The 12,503-nt window shown below is 51.8% G+C and overlaps 3 protein-coding genes across 3 annotated transcripts; 2 read left to right on the plus strand and 1 right to left on the minus strand.

The window, feature by feature from the left end:
* Window positions 1-152: 152 nt before the first annotated feature.
* Window positions 153-3,706, plus strand: EsH8_I_000527 (SAGA histone acetyltransferase complex subunit SPT7; the record flags this gene model as incomplete). The annotated part of the gene is made up of 3 exons (XM_083267940.1): window positions 153-1,236; window positions 1,303-2,456; window positions 2,510-3,706. 3 exons carry the CDS (start codon window positions 153-155, stop codon window positions 3,704-3,706), a joined length of 3,435 nt encoding a protein of 1,144 aa, XP_083118378.1.
* A 1,819-nt stretch (window positions 3,707-5,525) lies between these two features.
* EsH8_I_000528 (uncharacterized protein) lies at window positions 5,526-6,200 on the minus strand (the record flags this gene model as incomplete). The annotated part of the gene is made up of 1 exon (XM_083267941.1): window positions 5,526-6,200. The coding sequence occupies one exon, from the start codon at window positions 6,198-6,200 to the stop codon at window positions 5,526-5,528; it is 675 nt and encodes a 224-aa protein (XP_083118379.1).
* A 2,839-nt stretch (window positions 6,201-9,039) lies between these two features.
* EsH8_I_000529 (glycosyl hydrolase family 62-domain-containing protein) lies at window positions 9,040-10,014 on the plus strand (the record flags this gene model as incomplete). Its single annotated transcript, XM_083267942.1, has 1 exon — window positions 9,040-10,014. The coding sequence occupies one exon, from the start codon at window positions 9,040-9,042 to the stop codon at window positions 10,012-10,014; it is 975 nt and encodes a 324-aa protein (XP_083118380.1).
* Window positions 10,015-12,503: the final 2,489 nt, after the last annotated feature.

Raw genomic sequence — 12,503 nt, forward strand, 5'->3', positions numbered from 1 at the left:
CGAAATTGGTCGGTCATCTCTATCGATGTCGCTCTTTCTACTGATGCGCTCGTAACGACCCTTTGCCGCCCGGACTCGGTCCCTGACGAGCGCATTTCCTTGCGCATGGCGACAATCCGCCCGCCTGTCGCTATCATCACTCCGGGCACAAAATGTCCCTCCCCAACGGCCAGCACGCATGGCAGCCGCCATCCCTCCATCACCAACCCTCCAGCCGCCTGTTCCATCAACTTGATGATGGTCCTGCGCGAAACGGAACCCCCATCGACCATTCGATGACGTTGATGCCTGAGGCACAACCTGATATCGAAGATGAGCGACGACGCGCCTTGTTCAAGGACCTCTATCACAAGAGCGAGGCAAAGATCTCGTTGCTGTTCGCCGATGATGGATCCTACAACTATCCAGCCATCGATGCGCTGCGCCGTCCCAGCGCGCCCTCCCCCTCAATCTTACCCCCTACCACCGACCATGCGCCAATCCAAGAGCCTCCGTTAAAGAAGGCCAAGCGGGTCATCGATGAAGACGACTACGGCGATGATGACGACGAAGATGAAGAAGACGCGACGACCGCTGACCCGGACATGCCCACGAACGGTACCGCGGCGGCTGGCGCCGGCTCGCTCCTCTCCCCCTCCAAGTCCGGCAGTTCGCCCGTGCACTCCGTCAGCTCACCCGGCAAGCAGCTGGATAAAATCAAGCAGGCTGACGGGTCGCAAGACCTGACAAAGACGAGCGAAGATGCGCGCAAGCAGTTGGAAGAGGCGCGCAACGCGACCGAAGAGGCGGCGAGGCGAAGCTTCCACACCCTATTTTATACGCTCGAGAACGACCGGACTGCCATGCTAGAGCAGCAGCAGCTGGAAGAGTCGGAAAAGCAACTGCAGGCCGAGATGGAAAATAACAATAACCACAATGCCGCGAATGGCGCCCAGGCCGAAAACCACGGGTCGCTAAGCAGCGCTAATCTTGGCGCCTCAAGCCTGACCCTCAAGCATCTGATTGCGAGGATAGACATGAAACGCGATCAAGTTCGCGCCTCGGATGCCGAATTGCGATCGCTCATGAACGAAGTGCGGAAAAACAGAAGCAAATGGGCCAGCGAAGAGAACGTCAACCAGGAAGAGTTGTACGAGGCTCTCGAGAAGGTCTTGACGGAGTTGAAGGCACATACGGAATACTCGACGCCATTCTTGCAGAGGGTGAACAAGCGGGACGCGCCCGACTACTACAATCGTAAGTTGCTGCCTCCAGGCAGACGAATTCGGCTCTGATTGGCTAACCAACTCCGGCACCATACAGTAATTAAGCAGCCTATGGATATGGGAACCATGACGAAGAAAATCAAGTCGCTCACGTACAAGTCCAAGGCGGAGTTTGTCACCGATCTAAACCTGATTTGGGACAACTGCCTAAGGTACAACCAAGATATGGGACACCCTCTTCGTCGCATGGCCAATGGCATGAGGAGAGAGGCTGAGAAGCTCATTCCCCTCATCCCGGACCTAGTCATCAGGCCGAGAGCCGAGGTCGAGGCAGAAGAACGGCGCAAACAGAATGGTGGCGAAGAAGATGGCGGCGACGACTCTGACGACGAGCCGATAATGTCGTCTCGAGGTCGTACTGCCGGAAACAAGGGTACCAAGTCGCGGAAGCAACCTGCCGACCAAAAAGAGGGCACCCCAAGCGTCGACCAGAAGCCGGTACTGCAACTCAACGGTCTCTTGGCCAAGGGCCGAGAGGGCTCCGAGGCAGTCGATGGTAGCGGATTCGGCACCCCGATCGCGGGCTCAGCTACCCCCGGCGGCGTCAATGGGCACTCCGGAATCGGGAGCAATGCGGACGCCATGGACATCGACGGGCCAACCCTGAACGGCATGGCTCTAGGGCAAGCTCTCAACGAGGCGGCAGAGCAGGCCTACGAGGATGAAGAGTACAAGATTTGGAAACAAGTGACCAAGAAAGATCGGGCACTCATCGCAAAGGAGAGGTATCAGCTGTTCAAAGACAACAAGCTCAACGCTGATGCCCCAGCTCTCTTACGAAACAAAGCCGGAATTCGGTGGTATCTGAGGGGTCAGAAGGAGGCAGAGTCCCTGGGTGTCACCGGCCACTTGCAGACTGATTCGTCTGCTGTTGCGGCGAAGGAGGTTGCAAAGCCTGCCGAGACCCTTGCCGAGGGCATGGAAGGAGAAGAGGAGAAGATCGTGCCCTCCTACTATGAACCCCTGACAGTGATCCCGGACATCCAACCCAAACTTCAGTGGATTGAGGACGGCGAGGGCCACGTCATTAACCAGCATGAAGACTACCTCCGATTGGTCCCTGAAGGTCATTTCGTGGCACCGAAAAGCAAGCTAACCAGCAAAATCGACGCCAACATCCGCCAAATCCAAGAGACCAGGAAACTGTCAAGCAAGATCGGCGTGATTAAACAAATGCAGATCCAGACTCAGGTATGGTACAACGCCGCCGGCGAGTGGACAAGTCGATTAACCAACTATTTTAGGTGTACAACAACCAGTTTCCCAAGTCCAATTACGAGGCTTTCATAGAGCAGGATGCTGAGCGCTCATTCGTTGCTGATGCCGGTCCTGTTATTGCGCCGGAGACTTGCCACAGCGCTTTGCAACGCTCTGTGGCTAAAATCCTCTATCACACGGGATTTGAGGAACTTCAACCGTCTGCCATTGACACTTTAACCAGCATCGCGTCTGACTACTTTGAAAAGCTTATCAAGACTTTCAATGTGTACCGTGAAGCGGAGAAGAAAGAGGCAGTCGGTCCCCGCATACAAGGAGGCGCCCGGTTCCAGCCACGATTTACCCCGGAGGAGGTCATCCTGCACACGCTGGATGAGAACGGTTGCGACTTGCTCAGCCTGGAGTCATACGCTAAGGACGAAGTCGACAGATTGAGCTCGAAGCTTGGCGGAATCCATGAGCGTATGAAGTTCCACCTTACCGAGCTTCTCCGCCCTGCTCTCACTCAAGAAGCTGGACAAGACGGTGTCGGGGCCTTCCGAGACGGCAGCGACCAGTTCGTTAGTGGTGACTTCGCAGAAGACCTCGGCGAGGACTTCTTCGGCTTCAAGGCCCTGGGTCTGGACAAGGAGATGGGCCTGGACATGCTTTCGGTTCCTCTTCACTTGCTTCAATCCCGTGTACGCAACCAATTTCAGATGCAGACGCAGACGGCTGGTACCGAAGTCACCGACCTCTTCGACTCGCTGCCGCCGGTTGACCCTGTCACGACGGACAACATTCATGGCCAAATCGGGCTGGTTAAGAACTTCTTTCTTGCCAAGCTCCACGCCAACGGCGACAGCCCGTTGGTCGAAGACGAAGAGCTTCCTGTCAAGCAAAGACGACCCAGGCCACGTCTCGGCGCGTCCGGAAAGATTGTCTCTCCCCAAAAGCGACCGCCCAAAGAGCAGATCGCGCTCGCCAAGAAGAAAAAGAAGATGGAGTTGGCGGCGCAGGCCGGCGACAAGGGCGTCAATGCTTCTCCGGAGAAGAAGGGCGAAACCACGCCAGCAAAGAAGGTCAAGAATTCCAACATCAATGGCGCAGGCCCTAACCCAGCGGCAATCGCGCTCCCTCCCACCATGGAGCGGAATGAGAGCATGCAGAGCCAGGGCAATGCCAGTCAGACCGATAAAGACGAGCCCATGGGTATGATGAGCCCTGAGAGCATTGAAAGATGACAAGCTGGGACCCCATGACATTGCACCTTTTGCATATTTATATATATGTTCCATCCGCACATATGATCCTCAGGCCTAGTCTGTGATGCTGTCGTTCCGGAGCCCGCCGCCACATCCCCCCGCACACGAGGTTGCATACTCGCCGCCGTCCTCAGGGACATGATGTGAAAGCCTATCGGCTTCTCTCACCCAACAACTTGCAGTTTTGATGCATACCGCCTTCATCACTTTGTATTCTCCAACTATTCACAGACACCGCCTGTTATCATACAGCCCTTTCAATATATGTTTCACCGTTTACACATTCTTTGGCGTTGAGGTTGGATCATCATTTGGTCGTACGGAAGGGAAGACATAATGCTACGCAGATCAACTACACGGCATGTCATTACTAGGAATATTGGGATACCCAAAAGCCAATGACGGGCGGTTTTCCGGAAGATCTGAGCCCCAAGAATGGAGGCAAAGGATGAGCGTCTTGTTTTCGTTATTTTTCATATTGATGGGTTGGTTCGAGCCCGGAACAAAGCAGAGTTGGCTTGCTTGGACTTGTTTCGCCCCAACTCTCATTACATGTCCAAAATTCAGTCCATCAGTGGGCCTGCAGCGCAGTATTGCTCTCGCCTAGGACTGAATGGGCAGTTTTATCTGGTAACACGTTTTTTTTATGCTTCTATAGTGCACAATGCAAACCGCCCCCTCAGTATGAATAGGCGAGAAATTCGGGAAGTGAAGGAAGATTCCGGTCGTTTTTATTTTGTTTATTTTGTCATTGCTTCGATATGGATCAAGAAGATTACGGGACTCGGACAGATTACGGATGGAATGGTACCCCTTTACGGCAGCATGGCTTTTCCCCGTTTCGGGGGGTTTTTTTTTTATTCAACTATATCTCCGTGGCATGCGGGCCGTTTAGGGGAAGGCATGCTTTTTTTTCCCCCTCTACTTTTTGTTTGACCGACTACGCGGTGCGATGCGATGCGATTGAGTTCATAGACGGCGTGGGGGTGTGGGCTGCAGTCATTTGTGCGCACTCGTGTGCATTCATGTGCTGGCTTGCTGTGGCCCCCTTCAAGCAATTGCAAAATCGAGATGAAAATGTTCAAATGAAACTCGCCGTCCCCGGTTGTGCAGGTTCCCTCCCCCACATGGGGTTTCGTCCCGTCCGCAGGCCGTGAGAGCTGTGTGACCCGAGAATATGGCACGCGTATGGATGGAAGAGGGGGGAGGTTAACGAATGGCTGACCTCGGAGGATTCATATTGGGCTCCTCCGACTCAGGATTGTTGGTATTCTGGCCTGCTTCAGGGTTTCTCGCATGCTCTTCTGCTCGTTATCCCTCCTCTCCTCGACTCATCGGTGGTGGTTGGGCACCGGGGCAGCCGTCGGCGGTTGGTTTCGAGGATAGAAGTGACAGAAGCGAGTTGAACTGGACCAGAGATAGAACGGAAGGGCGTCGACAAGACGAGGCATCAGTATAAAATCCATATATCAGCATGAGCCTGGGCTATCTGCAATGCTCGAACAGCTTATAGGCATTTCAATTCAAGTCACTTTCAAGGTTTCAGGTCATTTGTGGAAGACAGTTGAACAAGTTGTATTAGTGGTGGTGCCCTGCACTCCCGTTTGTGGTATCATAGCCCACACCGTCGTCTTCGGTCTCAGACCGTGACACCTTGGGTATCCAGATCCAATATCTCCGCAGGGTATCATTCTTGTTTCCTCCATTGTTGTTCCTGCAACTGTTCGCAGCGAAGAGGCACGGGCTCTTGGCTCGAGTGGTGGGTGTAGAGTTTTTTAGTTTTTTTTCCCGGCTGCATCTAGCAGTAGATGGGGGAGATCTTGGATTTCCATGTCTTGCCCTGGGGCCTGCGACCAATGCGAGCAACCTCTTCTTCCGAGAGCCAGCGCTGCTGGGGCTTCTCGGCGGTAGGCGCCTTGGCGGTAGTGGTAGTGGTAGTGGAGGGCTTCTTGTCGCTGGGGCCAGCCAGCTTCGTCTTCTTGAGTGTCTTGGCTTCCTTCTGTTCATCCTCGTCTCGGGTTCTCTTGTTGGGGAGCTTCTTGGCTGTCTCGGACATCTTCGTCGCCGGGGCCTTGTTCTTCGACGTGTTGTTGGTATTCATGGTCGCTGCTGGCTGCATGTGCTGCTGCAAGAACATCACTTCCGGCATGTAACGCTCGAGATCCCGGTACCAGTGGCTGAAGAGCGAGCTGATGGTGTCATCGTCTGCCTCATCGATCTTGATCGAGGCAGGGTATTTGACCTCGAGGAGGCGGCGACGCTCAGACAGCGGGATCTGACGCCAGACGGCTTTCTTGGGCTTGACGAAGTGGGAGAGGAAGGTATGAAAGGTTGTGAGTTGGTAGGATTCAAGCCACTTGTCAGCGCCACTGCCAGTGGTAGTGTTGTCCCAGACGAAGAGCTTGGCCGCCAGGCAGATGAGAGCGAGGCGAGAGTCGCCGAGAACGAAGAAGGTAGGCTGAGAAGCGTACATGGTGGAGGTGGGAGAGGATGACAAGGTTTTTTTTTTTTTTGTGGTAGTGAATTATGAGGTGAAGTGAAGTCGTCCCAGACGAGATTGTGTGGTATGTACAGAATTAGACGAAAGAAGAGAAGCGCAAAGACGGTAGTCTTGAAGACGAGTAGAGTGAAATGAAGATGATGGAGAAAGAATCGAAATCCAGGATGGGCTGCACTGCAGAGGTGGGCGGAATTATATAGGAATGGGGAAATGACTTGAACCAAGCTTTGGGAATCCAATGGAGAAAGGTGAATGAAGGTTTACGGCTGTTATGGGAAGGAGAACCCAGGTTCAGAGTCGAGTAGGATCCCAAGGAAGCACTCTAGCTTGACCGGCCATCAGTATCAAACTTCTGTGAGTGTCAACGACCGGACCACCAAGAAGGGGTCACTCTTATGGCTGATGTTGAGACCAAAGGTGCATGTTTTATTCAAAATAAGCAGACCAACCTCCAATCCAGTACAGTTGTTACCATAAATAAAAAATTAAAAACGTTCATCTCACTTATACCAGGCTCGTCAGATGGTGATGACGTCGCAATTGTGAGTGAAGGTGGCTCAGGCTTGGGAAGGAGCCATGGAATTCCCAACGCCAACCAGAAAAAGCGACCCTTCCCACGACTTCGTTCCAATTCCTATGTGTTCTAGGCTGCCCCAAAAAATTCGACTGCATATGGGTAATGTTGAAGTCAAACGATATGCGGACGTGACTTGGGAAGGAGGGGTGGGAGTTCCGGCCATACTGTACCTGTGATACTCCACTGAGCCCAGTTGCCCGGACAATTATTTGGTCCTATCAATGGTAGAGAGGACTCTTGGCAGAAGTAAACATTTATTAGCAATCAGATGAGCGAGCCCTCTTTTAGTTCATACCTTTTGCGGTCTTGCAAATGAATATCGTCCGGCTTCGTGATACCTGAAGGTCATTGGATGATAGCCATATTTGCTCATTCTCTAGCAGATGATTCAAACTATACTCCAAGTTTTCATTGTTCGCAGTCGGGCTGTACAAGGCCGCATTTTCAAGATCGTAAACTTCAATAGCACCCACTGCAGACTCAACACTACTTCAATTCGAACCCACCAGCTTTCCGCAACGGATCAGCGCTCATCATACCGCTACTTCGTCCTCTCCAATTAAAGTGTTCCCTTCTGGTTGTTGTTCTTCAGTGCTCTAATAAGCTCATGGCCCTGTCCGTGCTCAGACACCATTGCTTCCACATCGATGTCTGCTGCAAGCACAAGCACAACGACCCAAAATATTAGCACCCCTACCCAGCACAATTTCGAACCTCATAACCACCACCGCAAAATGTTCAGCAACAACGACAGAAATCCAAAAGAGAGTATAAAAAAACGATAGAGACAAAAGCAAAAACATACAACACCAGGTATTCGCTGGTCGTCACCGACCCAACTACTAATCCGGCCCTCACTGGCTTATCTATGGGAGAGCGGACGGGATCCCGAGTTCTCCAGTGGGTATGGTCGTATGTACTAGATTCAGCATGCAAAGTTGTTTATGACGGGTAGCTAGATGCCGGGCTGAAGTTTGGCTGAGTTTGGTGGCCAGCCATGGACCACCACAATCGAATAATTCCGTCTTACGCATACAGTGACACCCAAGCCAATGTGATTGCGGATGATGGTGAAGCCAATGCCTTTAATAGTGCTGAAAAAGAGTCGAGAGCCTTCTGCTGAAGAGTCTTAGGAACATTTCCTGCCTCTTTGGCTCATCCAAAGACCTATGAGGAGCAAAAGCCGTCAATGCTCCGCAACTTCGAACTAGTATCCATTGCGACTTGACCATAAGTTAAGGAAGGCAGCTAGGTCTATAACGGTAGTGAGTACGCTAAAGTGAGATTTTCAATCTCACCCGTGTACGAGACACTCGGATGTTTCGCTTATAGCACGTTGTTTATTGGTGGGCCTTCCGATTTACAGAGATGCGGGGTTAGAACTAAGAAAATGCTGTAGTGGTTTCCAATGAATTAATTAAGGATGCACCTTTCTGATCGTATCTGATGACGGTATCGCCCCTTTAACTCATGACCATTCCTGTGTGCGGTGACAGATTGACATGATTTGTGTTGTGAAATCACCAACCTTGCTATGCCAAGCTTTCTACTTAGGTTTCTGTGCATTGGAGTTAGTGATATGGTTCGTCCTATCTATCGAGCTTACCTTGTCTGATGGCGGAGGCTTAATGCTGAAATGCACAGTGCTATAAGAATGTTTTGAGCAATCCGTAACATCTTGGTCTCAGTGCCACAGTTATCGTGGGATGTATCGGCCCCAGTAGTACCGATACCGAAATAGGCATCGATTCTCACCTTTCCCAACTGCCGTTCGTTCAGCTTGTACGGGTTGGGAATACTAGAATCAAAGCGTATTGCAATGGAACCCTACATCTGCTAAGAGTGGAGCGCTTGTAGCTGCTAAAGGCAATTAGCTAATGTGCTTCCTTAAGGTTGTCTACCAGTGCGTTGATGTTCGTCGGGAGTTATTTAGGCAATTTGGATAATTGAAGTGGAGTGGCTTCGCCTTACGGAAAACCAACCCCTGTTTCACCTATGTTAATCCACGAATGTGAAGTTGATTCTAATCATACTAGTTTGCGAAGGCCTCGTATTTCGTATTTGTTTTGGTGCACTTTGAGAAGAAATCTACAATTGTATCGCCGAGAAATTCTCCTCAAACTAGTCTAAGAGTTGTTTAAATTGAATCTTTTCCTACCAAGATTCTGTAACATTCGAAAGCTTCATCTCCACCATCACCAGCTTCAATACCTCCGCCTACGACAAGACAACATCATGAAGACGACCAGCCTTCTTTCAACGGGGCTTCTGCTACTCGCGCCCATCACAGATGTCATGGCACAGTGTAGTCTGCCAACTACTTACAAGTGGACTTCGACCGGCTCTTTGGCGAACCCCAACTCCCCATGGGTCGCTCTCAAGGACTTCACCACCGCTCCCTACAACGGTAAGCATCTCGTGTATGCGACAACCCACGATACTGGAACCTCTTGGGGCTCCATGAACTTTGGGCTCATCTCGGACTGGTCTCAATTGGGCTCTGTGACCCAGACCAAAATGCCCTTTTCTGCCGTCGCTCCCACGCTCTTTTTCTTCAGCCCGAAGAACATCTGGATTCTCGCCTACCAATGGGGCCCGACTACATTCTCGTACCGAACATCGACCGACCCTAGCAACGTGAACGGGTGGTCGGCGGTGCAACCGCTCTTCACCGGAACCATCACCGGCTCCAGCACAGGCCCCATTGACCAGACCGTCATCGGCGACAGCACGAACATGTACCTCTTCTTTGCGGGAGACAACGGCAAGATCTATCGCTCTAGCATGGCTATTGGCAGCTTCCCTGGCAGCTTCGGTTCGTCGTCGCAGGTCGTCATGACCGACTCGACCAACAATCTCTTTGAAGCAGTTCAGGTCTACACCCTTCAGGGCCAGCAGAAGTACCTCATGATTGTGGAGGCCATTGGCTCCGGTGGCCGTTACTTCCGTTCCTTCACGGCCACCAGCCTCAGCGGTACATGGACAGCCAACGCCGCGACCGAGAGCAACCCGTTCGCCGGCAAGCAGAACAGCGGTGCCACCTGGACCAACGACATTAGCCACGGCGACCTGATTCGCACCAGCGCCGACCAGACCATGACCGTTGACCCGTGCAACCTGAAGCTGCTCTACCAGGGACGTTCACCCAGTTCTAGCGGCGACTACAACAAGCTGCCCTACAAGCCCGGTGTTCTCTCTTTGTCGAAATAGAGTGCAAGGTCGTGCTAGCGCTGCGTTTCAACAGCAGAGCTTACTTTGGCTGTCTGCAGATGCATTGAGAGGACAATGAGGGAAAGGCTGTTGCATGGTTATGGGTATATGGGCACCATTGACTCTGTTCAATTGGTTGTACGTGACTATCTACGTATGCGCAAATACCTCAATTAAACACAGCCAACGCGGCCCATACACCCATCTAACAATACTTACCATCATTACGGGGCCATTCGCATAGGCCATGTGCTTGGCCATTTCATGGGCTATACCACTTAACAGCAATGTGCCCCGCACAATAGGACCCTGGGCCAAAGGCCCAAAAGTTCCGGCAGTGTGGAGAGACATGCCCTGTGCGCCTTACGCCGATTTTCCTATGGCAGAAGAAAACGCCGTTTTGTAAAACGATAAAGAATACGGTCTGTAGCGCCAGCAGTAAGACCGTTCGACGGCAGGTCAGTCAGGAGGAGATTTTGCTCTTTCTCGAAGAGCCTCCCCTCACTGCCTTACCTATGGGAGAGCAGACAGGATCCCGAATTCTTCAGTAGATATGGTTGTATGCCATAGAAAGAGAAAAAATGTTCGATTATGTAATACATACCGGCTCAATATGGCCGGCTGTTGCCTCTCGCGGAGCAGAGACAGCCTCAATCTTCGCTATCTAAGTCATAACCATTCCCTCTGCCAAGAATACGCTCACTGATATAACCTCGGCCGAAAATCTCTAATTATCCGAGTATGTAATATGCAATGTCAACCCTGCTAAGGCATGGTCGTCAAGGCAAAACCGTTGGTTCGAGCGATGATAGAGAAGCTTTCATGATGCAGGATCGTAGATGTTAATGTTAAGAAGATGCATAAGTACTAGAGTGATGATGAAGAAACTGTGAGATCCAAATGATTGAATCACGTCTACTCGTTATCAGAATGGGTGCGCCGTTGCTCAAAATGCCAACCGGGATATCGTACCGGAGCTAATATGAAACATCTCCGCAGAAAAGCTCCGTAGCCCGTTGGAACGGCCCCACACGGCAACATGGTATGTATGTGTTGGAATTTAAGTCCGTTACTATTCTCGGTTGGCATTGCAGACCGCAGAGGCTGCAAGCAACAGCTTCGTTGCGGGCTGCTAGGCTAGGATTGGAACTCAGCTATTACCGAGACTCCCTGAAGAAGTAGACTCTGATCAGAGTCCAGTCAAAATTTCTCATGCAGCAATGTCTCCAGTGCCCCAAGAGATATAGCACTATTGCGGCAACACTGCCCTTATGCAGGCTAGTGAAAGCTTGGCTATCTATGGATTATGACTTGCACGACATTGACAAGCAGCCCAGCGTGCCAATGCCGGTGAAATAACGACCAGTGCAGTCAACCGCGCACATATTGCCTGGGAGATTTGCCAGGTTCTGTCTCCCAATTGTGCCGTGATAATCAACAAAAAAGTACCCTTGCCGCTTCTCAAGTTTCGCGGTAAGCTGTTTCCACTGAGACAGGGTCTCAATAATAGGAGTGGATACGCTTGCCCTCAGTCAGCACACGCGTCGGGCCACGTGTTCACCAAAGACGTCGATAAGATACAAGCCAGCGGAAAAATGGATTCAGCGATTTGAAACAGATGAGCCGACGAGCATGTAGAGGAAATAGTGGACTTGCTTGGTTAAATAGACTTTGGTGTTCTGAGTCAAGACCAGCACAAATGCGCGAAGGCGCCGGCATCTACGGCTGGCATATTGATCGATCCCTGGTTAAGTGCAGCTGTCCGCAATCTTTTGCGACTCAATTGACGCTTCGACGATTTTGTCATGGGTGGTAGACGCGTTTCTCACCCGTGTAGAAGAAAGTGACAAATATCTCGATAGAGCGATATCGTTTCGTTTATTCAGGGTTCATGGGGCGGGGAGGTCCATCCCTTCCAGTGTCGTGCTTCTCGGCTGGTGGAGCCTGAGCCTCAAGGCGCCACAGAAGCTCAACATACGTTCCTGGTCCGTGCACACAGCTGGGGCGGTGCAATCTCCAGGCTGCGAGAAATTCCAATAACTGTCAGAAGGGGCCAAAACTTACGCAGGCAGGCCATCGGGGATATACGAGCAAAGGGCACACGACAGAGCGTCAATTCCCTTTCGACAAATTGCTCATCCAACACGTCGCCCATCGGCAGGAATTGGACTGAAACCCGCCTTCTTTCAGTCACCTACGAGGGAATTCTCGGATCCGACACAAGCCAAGCATAACAGGCCCAATCTAGCCAGCGCAGCAGCAACAGCTCCCTGGCCCGATCGCCGAGACAGGGAGAAAGAAGCGCCTCGACATCACAACCGAGCGTTCGCAGCCTTACGACCTGACAGTGACCTTCCAACAATTGCTGGTTCATCCCTCATCAGTAGATTCTCCAGTGAGCATTCGTGCGATCTGGATTTAGTGCCAAGCGCCTCACCCGCGACGACCATTTGACCGAAACCGAGTCCCTCGACCAGCCCCTAGCCAGC

Source organism: Colletotrichum jinshuiense, chromosome 1, assembly GCF_051148585.1.
Source record: "Colletotrichum jinshuiense chromosome 1, complete sequence".
Classification (NCBI taxonomy): Eukaryota; Fungi; Ascomycota; class Sordariomycetes; order Glomerellales; family Glomerellaceae; genus Colletotrichum; species Colletotrichum jinshuiense.